Source organism: Patella vulgata, chromosome 4 (assembly GCF_932274485.2).
Source record: "Patella vulgata chromosome 4, xgPatVulg1.2, whole genome shotgun sequence".
Classification (NCBI taxonomy): domain Eukaryota; kingdom Metazoa; phylum Mollusca; class Gastropoda; family Patellidae; genus Patella; species Patella vulgata.
The window spans coordinates 41581970-41596695 of record NC_065882.2 but is presented as its reverse complement, the minus strand read 5'-3'; the positions used below and the strand labels follow the sequence as shown (position 1 = coordinate 41596695).

At 35.5% G+C, this 14726-nt stretch overlaps 1 protein-coding gene across 1 annotated transcript in view; it reads left to right on the top strand.

The window, feature by feature from the left end:
* Positions 1 to 7645, top strand: part of LOC126819208 (tubulin polyglutamylase TTLL7) — a 34620-nt gene extending 26975 nt beyond the window's left edge. The window contains exons 14-18 of the mRNA XM_050547115.2: positions 1622 to 1756; positions 1891 to 1971; positions 2094 to 2254; positions 5223 to 5420; positions 6470 to 7645. Of these exons, the coding sequence (XP_050403072.1) occupies positions 1622 to 1756; positions 1891 to 1971; positions 2094 to 2254; positions 5223 to 5420; positions 6470 to 6575 (681 nt within the window). The 3' untranslated portion in view covers positions 6576 to 7645. The remainder of the gene's footprint in view (positions 1 to 1621; positions 1757 to 1890; positions 1972 to 2093; positions 2255 to 5222; positions 5421 to 6469) is intronic.
* Positions 7646 to 14726: the final 7081 nt, after the last annotated feature.

Below are 14726 nucleotides of genomic sequence, written 5' to 3'. Positions count from 1 at the left end.
TTCACAAACCATGCCAAGATCGTCTTCATTCACCACGTGGCGTATTTTACTGAAAATATTATGAATTATCAGCAAGCTTGTTTTGTTTTTTTTTTACCGGATTATCAAAATCACCGTTAAATGTGCTAATTACTCGGATTATGAACCACATATGGCCGATTCTCACTAAAGTATGACTGTAGTTGTAACAGACACTTCTTAATTAACAAGTAATAATTAACGCGTTGTAATATTAGCCACAAGTAGATTGATTTATGATACCATGTGGCCGATTCATTGTTGTACCAATCGGCTAGATTAAACATCAATCGCCTAAATCCCACAAAATACAGCCGATTAAGAACACTGACCCTGACTGACATTCAACAGTTGGACTCGACAATTCTCCGAGATTTTTTTTTTTTTAAGAAACATTTTACGCGAATCCTTATAGATTCGCAGCGTAAGCTCTTGCGAGAATCCTTGCGCAAATTAGATTTGGAGATTTGCGTGGTATCTAGCCCTGATATTGTACTCTGAGAGTATGTACGTATGGTCTTGATAATTTTTATATCAAATTTATCACCGTTACATCCTAAGGATGGTTGAGTTCGAATTTCGTGAAAATCAGACTGAAACTGCTGGACAAAATGGCTGCCGCTCTTTCGCAAATAGTGTCAAAATGTTGTGGACCCTCCAGAGATCACAATTTTGATCCGATTTCAATGAAACTTGAAATACAAGTTTATAACCCAAAGATCTTGGTTCCTTTCGATATTCGTGCATATCGAACCGTAACTTCCTGATTGTACGAAAAGTCACGTTTTTAGCTTGTTGTTCATCTAGAGGTCACAATTTTTATCCGATTTTAAAAAAATGATTCAATATATCACCTTGACACCCTACTGATGGTTGACTTCAGATTTGGTGAAAATCGGACCGAAACTGCTGGACAAAATGGCCGCCACTCGTTCGCAAATAGTATAAAAATATGGTATATCAAGGTTGTGGACCCCCAAGAGGCCATGATTTTGATCTGATTTTGATGGAACTTGAAACATATCTTTATGTCCCTATTTGCGCATATCAGATCTTAACTTCCTGGATTATGGCCCCTATAATTGTACGAAAAGTCGCGTTTTTAGCTATTGGATCCTCTAGAGGTCATAATTTTTATATGATTTTAAAAACCGTTTCAATATATCATAAGGATGGTTGAGTTTGAATTTCATAAAAATTAGATTGTAACTGCCCGACAAAATGGCCGCTCCTTGTACGCAAATTGTGTAAAAGTATGTAATACGAAGCTTTTGGAGCTCTAGAGGTCACAATTTTTATCCAATTTAGATGAAACTTAAAATATATCTTTATATCCCAAAGATCTCAGTCCCTTTTGATATTTGCGCATTTCAGACCATAACTTTCTGGATTATTGCCCCAGATTGTACAAAAAATCTCATTTTGTTTTTAGCTTGTTCTCTATCCATCTCTTGCAAAATGTGGGCGTATCCTGCCTGGCAGCTGCTGGTTACACTGAAGGTCCAATCTTAATCATTTGTATATATAATAATTTTTGAAATACATGAATTTTTGATTGAATGATGATTGTTATATTTATATAATATAATATATAATATTACAGGATGAAAATATTTTATCATCTATGGTTAAAGAAAGAGAAGAAGAATTAACAAAGAAAACCTTGACAGCTCTTAATGAAATGCGAATCAAATTTCCTGGTAAATCAGATGCTGAGGCTGATAATTTATTAGATAGGGTAAGCATGATGTCTTATGTACACATCTTTTATGAGATAGTTATCATTTTTTAAAGCTAAAAATCCATGAAATATTAACATAACTGAAGACAGTGTAATTCGATGTATAAAGTTAGTGTTTGGTTTCTTTTCAGTTACATGAAAATATGAAGTTTCATAAACCACGAATAGCATCCTATTGGTTAGTGAAATTAGATTCCATCAAACGCAGAAAAGTAAGTATATAAACAGTAGCCTTTATAATATTGTTGGATAATAATATAATATGAATGGTATGTTTCAAACAGAATTATTGTAAGCTCTTGCTAATAAAATGTATCATCTGTTTTTATTAAAGGTTATTGACATTGTACGATCTAATGTACGAGCTGTAATACAAAGAATATGGAAGTGTTCCGATATTGACAGTCTACGATTGTTTCGTATATTTAGTCGGGTTTTTAATCGACTACTGTGGAGTCATGGTCAAGGTCTTTGGAATTGTTTCGCATCTGTTGGGTAATTATTTTCACTTTCACTGGCATCTTAAAAGTCTAAATGTGACAGAAGGCACAATTGATTAAATATAAAATCCTAGGATAGATTTTCATGGATAAAAACAAGGTATTCTTCATTAGCTGACTGAAGATGTCATGAAACAATTCAGTTAACATAGATTGAATGAACTATATTTAATATATATGGACTGTATTTAATGTATATGGACTATATTTAACTGGCCACAACTAAATGAGTCAAAATGCGCACGAATCAATAATGAGATAAAGACAAAATAAGTGAAACTATTGATTTTGATCGAAATTGAGATTTTCACAAAAATGAGTCTATAAATATACTATCTATCGACACAGAAGATCAAAATAGCAATAAAACATTTTAAAACACCTGTATTTGAACGTTTTGTAAGAGTACCAGATTCTTAAATCTGTCCTATTTCTTAAAATTCTCGTCGAAATGACTTATTTTTCTTCGCTCGCAGAGGAACGACCGGTGATTCCTCTTGCATAATAATTGGCATTGTTGTAAAGCCCAACATCTCTTGTTTACAAATATGATCAAAATATTGTTGATGAATTGATTTTGAATGGATACAATCAAGTTTTAAAACCCCTAAAAATATAAATAAACTCTGTCTGTTGCCATGCTGTCTACACAACTCGTTTGCTGATTGGCCTAGAAACCGCGTGCAAGGCATTATCGATAAATATTTGGTTTTGGCGATAATGTTTTTGGATACCTACATGCGATTCACTCTCATAAGTGGCAGAAAAAAAAATTAATTCTGATCGTATATAGATTGCCGTTCAGTGTTAATCGAAACCACATGGCTGATTATGTAAATTAATCGACAAGCAGGTGTGTGTCATTGAGTAATACTATTACTAATCAACTGTCACGGGTCAATGATAAAGCCGTCGACAACTCATTATTTACTCCGAATAATTAATCCAAGTGGTGATTATTTGATATCTCATATCATCTTTAAAAAAAATAATCTATAGGCCTTAAATGGAAATAAACAAAATGGCCAATAATTTTCTTCTCGAAGAGAATTTTATTGATAGCTGATTTCCGCTCCTGTCGCTTCTTCATACGGCATGCAAAGTAAGGAATGCATCTTGTATATTATTGTTTAAAATTCTCTTATCACCATGGGTCGAAAAAATGAGAACGACCAATGAGCCGAAATGCGACGATTCTCGAGTCTGCCATTGAGTATCCTCTGAATAATGTTGATATTTACATCAAAGCCAAATGCACGAAAGTGAAATTAAACATTTCTTGACTATGAAATTGACATTTCTATAGGGACTCATATTTTGATAACGTCACGGTACCTGAAAATAATAATAGACCTATCGTACACGCAAAATCTTATTTTAATTCATGTGTTAAATGAACACGCGTACAGCTGTGGCGGCTTCATTGATGATTATCCAATCAACAATCTTAATCTCCTGACCACTAGCTGGCACTAAGGTGCTAATGTTAATCTCACCAAAGTTATAATATACACAACAGACTACTAATGTATAGATTGTTCTTCAGTATAACAATATCATGTGAATATTATGCCGTATGTGTTGTGGTTGTTTCGTTACAAAAGGAGTGCATTTATTACGATTTTTGTCGTCAGCACCCTTGAAATACCAAATAAAAAACATATTAAACGACAAAATAGCAAATAAATTGCGGAAATAGTCGGATCAAATTTTTACTACGATTTTCGTCTTCGGCACCCCTGAAAACCCATGGAAAGATATATTCAACGACAAAACAGCAAATAAATGGCCTGGTTACAATGGGATTTTGTTTTGGAACATACCAAATCTTTGACTTGCTTTTTCTCAAAACTTACTTTTGTGAGTTGGGTAGCTTCTAATGGACACAGTTCAGTCAATTTTTGCCCAATTCAAACAAATTATACATCAAATTGAAAGTAATGAGTTGGAGAATGTGAAAATAACAATAACTCAATTTTCAAAATTTCCTCATTGTGACTCAGTATGCTATGGGGGGTCAAATATTTGCTTTGGAATATTGTGCATTTAAGTTATATTTATAGCACAGCTTTCATGAGTTAACAGGTTTAACCAGAGGCCGTAGGCTGAGGGGTTAAACCTGCTAACGAATGAAGCGTGCTATAAATGACTTGTAACATCGACATCTGCTCAACATGCTCGTTGTTATTGCACAGAAAACCCACCTCACTTCTCTATATGTAAACCAGCAAAAGAGTGCAATAACATTGAACATGTCTAGCTAGTTATTGCACAGTTAAGCTCCACCCAATCTACTAGAGGGAAAACAATCTGCTTATTCAATGAAAAGAACAAAGGAAGATTTCCCGTCCATGTTACAAGTCTAGTTATTGCACGGTTAAGCTCCAATCAATCTACTAGAGGGAAAACAATCTGCTTATTCAACGAAAAGAACAAAGGAAGATTTCCCGTCCATGTTACAAGTCTAGTTATTGCACGGTTAAGCTCCAATCAATCTACTAGAGGGAAAACAATCTGCTTATTCAACGAAAAGAACAAAGGAAGATTTTCCGTCCATGTTACAAGTCTAGTTATTGCACGGTTAAGCTCCAATCAATCTACTAGAGGGAAAACAATCTGCTTATTCAACGAAAAGAACAAAGGAAGATTTCCCGTCCATGTTACAAGTCTAGTTATTGCACGGTTAAGCTCCAATCAATCTACTAGAGGGAAAACAATCTGCTTATTCAACGAAAAGAACAAAGAAAGATTTCCCATCCATGTTACAATTTACAGTTTTTAAATTCTTCTAGCCTACCCAGCCTGTTACTGAAAAATGGTGCTATTGCAAAGTAAACAAAGTTTAGCACCCAAAAATTTCATTTTGCAGGGCGATTAACTCAGAGCATGTAATATTGTAATAATCTTTTCAACATAATCCTAATCATTTATGTGATAATGTGCGATTTATCTATCTATTTCAGTAATTCATGGGAGACTATATTCAGTAAAAGTTCTGAGTGTATTAGTGAAAATGAAATGAATAGTTGTCGTAGAATAGTACAGTTATGTAAAGATTGCTTACTGATAGTATATCAGTTTGCTACAGAGGCTAAAGCTGCCCCCAGTCAACCTACTAGTGATACTGAAGAACAATCACCTATAACATATAATGGATACAGGTAGGTAGGTCTATGATGAATACACTAAAACATTGCATCAAATATTTAAAAATAAAGTGTTGGTAATACTAAGTACCAATAGATAGTGTTGATACTTTATGTGAATCATCATCTTTGAAATGAAATGGGGTTTGATGTCCTACTTTTGTGCATTGACTGGACGAATGAAGACGGGCGTACGCCATACAGTGTGCTGTGACTGTAATTGTGCCAGGAGAGCGGCACTAGGGCCTACCTGTACTCTTGTTTTGAATGACAACTTTCAAGGGTTCTTTTACTTGCATGCTAATAAGTACACAGTACCTCAATTTTTTTGTCCCATCCAAACAACTAGATACTGTCCTTGCAAGGTCCTCTATCCTGCACCGACTGACAAAGGGACACCACACTGGAAACTTCCTGGGAATTATTTTTGACCAATTCTGGGATAGAACCCTGGACCTCCTGATTAGTGAGCCAATGCCTTATCCTCTGAGCCACTGTGACTCCCCTCCCCTAGATCGAATGGATCATCAATAGAATTTGATCTGTAACTACCCGTAAAATGATATATCTCGGTTCGGTTTAGTATCTCATAGTACTGGCTGGGTCTATAAAATCTGTCAAATAATTATGTGCCGACTGGGACATAACTCAAATTGCAATTACCTAAAATGCACCAGATTTCTCAAAGCACTGCCACAAACTTTTTGGAAGCACGGAATCTGTAATGACAGATAGACAAGGTTAACACAATATGGACCTCTCACATATGTGGCAATATCGGTAATCATTTAGTTGATAATAAAAATTATTGGGGCTACTGTGGTTCAATCCAATTGGTAGGACTCGCAAGAAGCTTAGTGAATGCATGTAATTTAAATTTAAGCAACTGTACAAATAACTTGGACAACTACAAAAAAGTTATGATGTTGTGGTTCACTGCCAATACCTATATGAGGTTACCCTGTATAATAATTTACAAGTGTTTTGGTGCGCTCTCTACTAAGTACCATTTTATTTTAGCAGGTTAGCAATGTTAGAATCTGTATATATTTGTAATATTTCAGTTACCTTCCTTCCCGTGATGCAAAACCACCTCCAACATGGAATCCTCAAACCTTTAGTCAACGTTATTCAAAGCTTTATCAAAGTAAAGTAGAAGGCATGACATGATTTTGAGTCGAATCATCTGTTACATTTTAACTTTTATTATTTTTATACGCCCACATTTTCATGTGGACGTATATTGTCGTCGCCCCTGTCCGTCCGGACGGATGTAGTTTGTGGAAACTCTACAGGTCACAATTCTTATACGATTTTGACGAAACTTGAAATATAGGTTTATCTCCAAAAGATCTCGGTTGCTTTCGATATTGACGTTTTTAGCTTGTGGACCCTATAGAGGTCATAATTTTTATCCGATTTAAAAAAACGTTTGTATATATTACCATTACACCCTAAGGATGGTTGAATTCAATTTCGTAAAAATAGGACCAAAACTGACAGACAAAATGGCCACCCCTCTTACTCAAATAGTGTAAAAATATGATATATCAAGGTTGTAGACTCTCTAGAGGTCACAATTTTCCTCTGATTTTGATGAAACTTGACATGTAAGTTTATAACCCAAAGATCTCGGCTACTTTCGATATTCACACATATCGGACCGTAACTTCCTGAATTATGGCCTCTGATTGTACAGAAAATCGTGTTTTTAGCTTGTGGACCCTATAGAGGTTATAATTTTTATCCGATTTCAAAAACCGTTTGAAAATATTACCGTTACACCCTAAGGATGATTGATTTCGAATTTCGTAAAAATTGGACCAAAACTGATAGACAAAATGGCCGCCCCTCGTACTCAAATAGCGTAAAAATAAGGTATATGAATGTTGTGGACCCTCTAGAGGTCACAATTTTCTTTTGATCTTGATTAAACTTGAAATATAAGTTTATAACCCAAAGATCTTGGTTCCTTTCGATATTCTCGCATATTGGATTGTAACTTCCTGAATTATGGCCACTGATTGTACGAAAAATCACGTTTTTAGCTTGAGGTCACAATTATTATCCGATTTAAAAAAACGTTTGAATATATCACCTTTACACCCTAAAGATGGTTGTGTTCGAATTTCGTGAAAATCGAACCAAAACTGATAGACAAAATGGCCGCCCCTCGTTCTCAAATAGCGTAAAAATATCGTATATCAAGGTTGTGGACCCTCTATAGACCGGAGGCTCAGCGCGGGGGGGGGGGGGGGGTCCATCAAATGGGCACAAAACCAGACCAAACTTTTCTAGAGTGAAATTTTGCGTAGAATACGATGCCGAGTGGTAATCAGTCCGCCGTTTGGGCGTTTTCGATGATATTCGGGGTCAAAGGTCAAATGAGTTCATTTGCACTGAAAGTGAATGCGCAGTCATTCTTGTATTATGAAAAGAAGCTGAAAATGATCGAAAGTAATCACACTTTCAATAAAAATGTAAACTTGCTAAATTCACCTTTGGTCTTAGTGACCCTGGAAGTCAAAAGGTCAAATTACCGTTTTTGCACTAGGAAGATTTAAAGCAATAAAATGTCAACGTAAAATATAAAAACTAAAGCGAAACATGTTCTAATTAATAATAGGAACATTTAAAATTGATCTTTAGGTGGTCTTAGCACCGAACTTTTACTTTGGAACGTCGAAAATGATCTTGCATAACAGAACCAACACAATTTGAAACCTGTTTCAAAAATACGTAAAAACTGTCAAATTGCAATCTCTCCGATTTATTTTCACAACGATTGTTATACATAATGATACTAGTTATCTGAAAAACAATTGAATAGTTTCAGTGTTGGACTCCAGCCTGCAGGCCGGTTGGATTTCCGAGAATCCCAGTCTAGGAAAACCGACGTTAATCTGTGATGGGAAAACACGTATCTGACGACGAATTTAAAAGTTTGCAAATGTTTTATGTGTTTTTATGAATTTCGGCGGAACATGGACGCAGATAAAACCGACGAATGCATTGTACATAGTAGTTCACAGGATGTATATGTCGTATTGGTAAATGTTAGCGGGGAAAATTTGGGCAGGATTTGTAACGCGGCCTGCAGGCTGGAGCCCAGCCATGGAACTGTTCAATTGTTTTTTTTTCAGACAACTAGTATCATTATGTATAGCATTCGTTGTAAAACTAATTCGGAGAGATTTTAATTCAACAGTTTTTGTGTATTTTTGAAACAGGCTCCGAAGCGTTTTGGTTCTGTTATGCAAGATCATTTTCGACGTTCCAAAGTAAAAGTTTGGTGCTAAGACCACCTAAAGATAAATTTTAAATGTTCCTATTATTAATTGTCCCCCGCCTTTCGAAGAAAGCAGGGGACTATTAAAATGGGTTCGTCCGTCTGTCTGTCCGTCTGTCTGTCTGTCCGTCCGTCTGTCTGTCCGTCACACTTTTTGGGACACAATAACTCTCTTCCTAATTGAGCTAGAATGTTCAAACTTGGTGTATGTGTTTATTAGGTCAATGCCTTGATGGAGTTCGAAGATGAGCATTTTCCGCTTAGGGTAAGCAGAAATAAGCAATTTGATTGGTTGATGCTTTGGGACACGATAACTCTCTTCCTAATTGGGCTAGAATGTTCAAACTTGGTGTATGTGTTGATTAGGTCAATGCCTTGATGGAGTTCGAAGATGAGCATTTTCCGCTTAGGGTAAGCAGAGATAAGCAATTTGATTGGTTGATGCTTTGGGACACGATAACTTTTAATTGAGCTAGAATGTTCAAACTTGGTGTATGTGTTTATTAGGTCAATGCCTTGATGGAGTTCGAAGATGAGCATTTTCCGCTTAGGGTAAGCAGAGATAAGCAATTTGATTGGTTGATACTTTGGGGCACGATAACTCTCTTCCTAATTGAGCTAGAATGTTCAAACTTGGTGTATGTGTTGATTAGGTCAATGCCTTGATGGAGTTCGAAGATGAGCATTTTCTGCTTAGGGTAAGCAGAGATAAGCAATTTGATTGGTTGATGCTTTGGGACACGATAACTTTAGTTCTAATTAAGTGAGATTGATGAAACTTGGTGTATAGTTTCATTACAGTAATACCTTGACTAAGTTTGATAATTGAGCATTTTCTGCTCAGGGTAAGCAGAGCGATACGCAATTTGATTGGTCGAGACTTTGGAAAACAGGGAAGAAAGCAGGGAACTATTAAAATGGGTTCGTCCGTCTGTCTGTTTGTCTGTCTGTCCGTTCCGCTTATGGTAAGCAGAGATAAACAATTTGATTGGTTGATCTTCGAATTGAGTAAATATTCATGCTTATTGTCCCCCGCCTTTCGAAGAAAGCAGGGAACTATTAAAATGGGTTCGTCCGTCTGTCTGTTTGTCTGTCCGTTCCGCTTAGGGTAAGCAGAGATAAACAATTTGATTGGTTGATGCTTTGGGACACTATAACTTTAGTTCTAATTAAGTAGATAAACAATTTGATTGGTTGATGCTTTGGGACACTATAACTTTAGTTCTAATTAAGTGAGAGTGATGAAACTTGGTGTATAGTTTCATTACAGTAATACCTTGACTAAGATTGATAATGAGCATTTTCTGCTCAGATTAAGCAGAGCGATAAGCAATTTGATTTGCTGAGACTTTGGAACACAATAACTCTCCTTCGAATTGAGTATGTTTTCCCCTTAATATGCTATAATTATTCCATCAAAAACATTGTATGCTTAGACTATAAGTAAAGATATACTGTTTGATTGTTCAATACTTTGTAAAAGATAATTTGTGATAAATTTATATGTGTCCTCTAATTATTTTCCTATTTTGGCGGGGGACATCAGCCTCACTGTTGGCTTGTTAGAACAGGTTTCGCTTTAGTTTTTATATTTTACGCTGACATTTGTTACTTTAAATCTTCCTAGTGCTAAAACGGAAAATGTGACCTTTTGGCCTCTGGGGTCACAAAGAACAAAAATGAATTTAGCAAGTTTACATTTTTATTGAAACTGTGATTACTTTCGATCATTTTCAGCTTATTTTCATGATACTGGAATGACCGCGCATCCACTTTCAGTGCAAATGAACCCATTTGACCTTTCACCCCGAATATCTCGAAAACGCCCCAACGGCGGGCTGATTACCAGCCGGGATCGTATTCTACATAAAATTTTACTCTAGAAAAGTTGGGTCTGGTTGTGTGCCCATTTGATGGACACCCCTCCGCGCGGAGCCTCCAGACTACTAGAGGTGACAATTTTCTTCTGATTTTGATGAGACTTGAAATGTAAGTTTATAACCCAAAGATCTTGGTTCCTTTCGATATTTGCGCATATCAGATCGTAACTTCCTGAATTATGGCCCCTGATTGTACGAAAAATCGCGTGTCTAGCTTCAGGTCCCTGTAGAGGTCATAGTTATTATCCGATTTATAAAAAAGTTACACCATATTTTTGGACGAGTTCAAACTTCGTGAAAATCAGACTAAAACTGCCAGACAAAATGGCTGCGACTTGTACGCAAATAGTGTATAACATCTGGTATATATCAAAGTTGTGGACTCTCTAGAGGTCACAATTTTGATCCGGTTTTGATGAAACTTGAAATACATGTTTATAACACAAAGATATTGGTTCCTTTCGATATTCGCGCGTATCAGATCATAACTTCCTGAATTATGGCCCCTGATTGTACGAAAAATCATGTTTTTAGCTTGTGATCCCTCTAGAGGTCACAATTATTATTCGATTTAAAAAAATGTTCGAATATATCACTGCAAATAGTGTATAACATCTGGTATATCAAAGTTGTGGTCTCTCTAAAGGTCACAATTTTGATCCGATTTTGATGAAACTTGAAATACATGTTTATAACACAAAGATATTGGTTCCTTTCGATATTTGCGCGTATCAGGTCATAACTTCCTGAATTATGGCCCCTGATTGTACGAAAAATCATGTTTTTAGCTTGTGATCCCTCTAGAGGTCACAATTATTATTCGATTTAAAAGAATGTTCGAATATATCACCGTTACGCCGTAATTTTGATTGAGTTCAGATTTTAAAAACCGTTTAAATTTATCACCATTCCACCATAATTAATGTTGAATTCGGATTTCAGGAAAATCAAAATGAAACTGCCCGACAAAATGTACGCAAATTGTGTAAAAGTATGTAATACAAAGGTTGTGGACCCTCTAGAGGTCACAATCTTTATCCGATTTTGATGAAACCTAAAACATATCTTTATATCCCAAAGATCTCAGTCCCTTTTGATATTTGTGCATTTCAGACCATAACTTTCTGGATTATTGCCCCTGATTATACAAAAAACTCCCATTTGTTTTTAGCTTGTTCTCTATCCATCCCTTGCAAAATGTTGGCGTATCCTGCCTGGTAGCCGCTGGTTATTAGTTTTTGTTTTTTTTATCAAACTCTTATTTTATATGTTTGTACTATTAGTCCTATTTATTATAGTTTTAACATGTCTTTTATATTTATACACAAATATGTAAAGAATAATGACGTTGTTAATCAGACAACCTTACTGTTTTCTTTTAATTTTCTGCTCTAGTAAACACAATAATCTGAGAAATGGAGGTAATGATCTTTTTAAAATATTATTAACTGGCATTTTATTATTGTGGAAATGTCTACAATTTTATACACCCACATTTTTATGTGGATGTATATTGTTGTCGCCCCTGTCCGTCTGTCCACAATTGTTTTTGGACACTCTACTTTGTGGACACTCTACAGGTCACAATTTTTATCCAATTTCAACGAAACTGGAAATATAGGTTCATCTCCATAAGATCTGGGTTCTTTTTGATATTGGCATGTATCGGACCGTAACTTCATGGATTATGGCTTGTGGACACTAGGGAGGTCACGATTTTTATCTGATTTTGTTGAAATTTGAAATGTAAGTTTATATCCCAAAGATCTTGGTACCTTTCGATATTCGCGCATATCGGACCATAAGTTCCTGAATTATGGCCCCTGATTGTACGAAAAATCATGTCACAATTTTATTCCGATTTAAAAAAACGTTTGCATATATCACCGTTACACCTTAATCACGGTTGAGTTCGAATTTCGTGAAAATCGGACCAAATCTGCGGGACAAAATGGCCGTCCCTCATACGCAAACAGTGTAAAAATATGGTATATCAAGGTTGTGGTTCCTCTAGAGGCCACAATTTTGATCCGATTTTAATGAAACTTGAAATACATGTTTATTACCCAAAGATCTTGGTTCCTGTTGATATTCGCAAATATCAGATTGTAACTTCCTGAATTATGGTCCTTGATTGTACGAAAAATCGCTGTTTTAGCTTGTGGTCCCTCTAGAGATCATAATTTTTTATCTGATTGAAAAAAACGTTTGAATATTTCACTGTTACACCTTAATGACGGCTGACCAAAACTGCCGGACAAAATGGCCGCCATTCGTGCGCAAATAGTGTAAATATATGGTATATCAAGGTTGTGGATCCTCTAGAAGTCACAATGTTGTTCCGATTTTGATGAAACTTGAAATATATCTTTATGACCCAAAGATCTTGGTTCTTGTCAATATTTGCTCATATCGGATTGTAACTTCCTGAATTATGGCCCTTGATGTTACAAAAAATCGCTTTTTGTTTAGCTTTTTCTCTATCCATCTTTTGCAAAATGTGAGCGTATCCTGCCTGGCAGCCGCTGGTTCAGATAAGATATCACCTTACAACATTACTGCTCATCGTCTTGCACATTAGTGTTAGAATGGCTTTTTCTCTTTGAACTAGGTCAAAAATAAACTTGTCAGTATTGTATGTTCATTGGTTTTGTGGGATAACGAAATTTGATGTCTAAAACCCAATATTGGGATATAACTGATATGTATTATGTGTCAAAAGGAGAAAAAAAAAATGACAAATTCTGTTTGCTTTATCTTTTGAAACAAAAATTGGCTATTAGAGAGCTTGCCTCACCACTAATCAAAATAAGACATCACATCAAGCCAATTCAATACCTTACTTTGATGAAAATCAAATAGGTTGGACTCAATCTTTAAGTGGATTCCTTTGAGATAATGAATATTTGGTAAAATCTGGCAGTATAGGTGAATTAAAACTATTTCCACTAAAACTAAACCACCAGTCATCAGATTATGGGAAAAAAAAGGATGAAGTAAAGGGGAAATAATTACTAGTCGAAGTGCTTAATGTCTGTGATAAAAGTGAAATAATCCTCCTTGTTCTGTCTGTGATATATAAAATGACTCACATTAAATATATAACACTGTTAATATATTGTATTATTATTATTAGTCACTAAATTAACTTTTATAGATCTTTAATAAATCTTTATTTCACAGACATTGTGTTAATTATATTTATCTACATAACTTACAGTTGAATGGAACACAGTGATGTTTTGTTAACATATTACCTGGAAAAGTTGAAGGCCCACGTTATAATGATGCAAATGATATGGAAATGGGATTCAGTATATAGGATAAGATAAAGGATAACGCTGTTATTTTCTTCCTAGGGTGTGTGTGTGTGTGTGTGAGGGGAGTGGTCTAATCTGATGTGCAATTGAGTAAAGTTGTGTGGCCCTCGATCAGAGACTAGTACTCCTACTGCTAAAAGTTCCTATGGATAGTCAAAATAAATGTTGTGTTGAGTGGACTCTCTATCCTTTTCCTTAAACCTGGCAATGTATATGATAATTAAAGCTTAGTGGTGGGAGACCTTTATCACGAAACTTTCTCTGTTGTTAAATGAAATTTGAAAATTCATTAGAATTGAGCATATCCAGATTAAAGCAAAATAAAGAGATCTGATATAAACTGTTATTTACAATGTTCAAATCTTACTTTGGAAAAGTGACAAGAGTGATTTCCAAAGACAACTATCTTTTAATATACTCATCCTTGTCTGCTTCATTTGGATGCGACGAAAAACTGAGGTACCATGTATACATTATGTGCACATAAAAGATCTCTTGGCAGTTGGATTCGATATAAGAGTAGGCCTTAGTGCCACTGCCCGGGCAAAATTTCTCTCATAGCACACTGTATGACATATGCCCCTCTTCTTCATTAGTCCAGTTGGAGAAGAACAGTGGGATGTTAAACCCTATTTCATTTCATTTGTTTGCTTCATAAGTGTCATCACAAGACTGCCACCATCTTGATTTGCCATGAACCTAATTGATGGGCCTGTATAAATCCAATTGAATACAAGCCGGGGGGGTATCTAGTGTTGGTGTTTTGATTTTGTTAATTAAATGTTAAATAATCAATTGTAGTACATATTAGCGTGGAGCCGTGGACTAACCT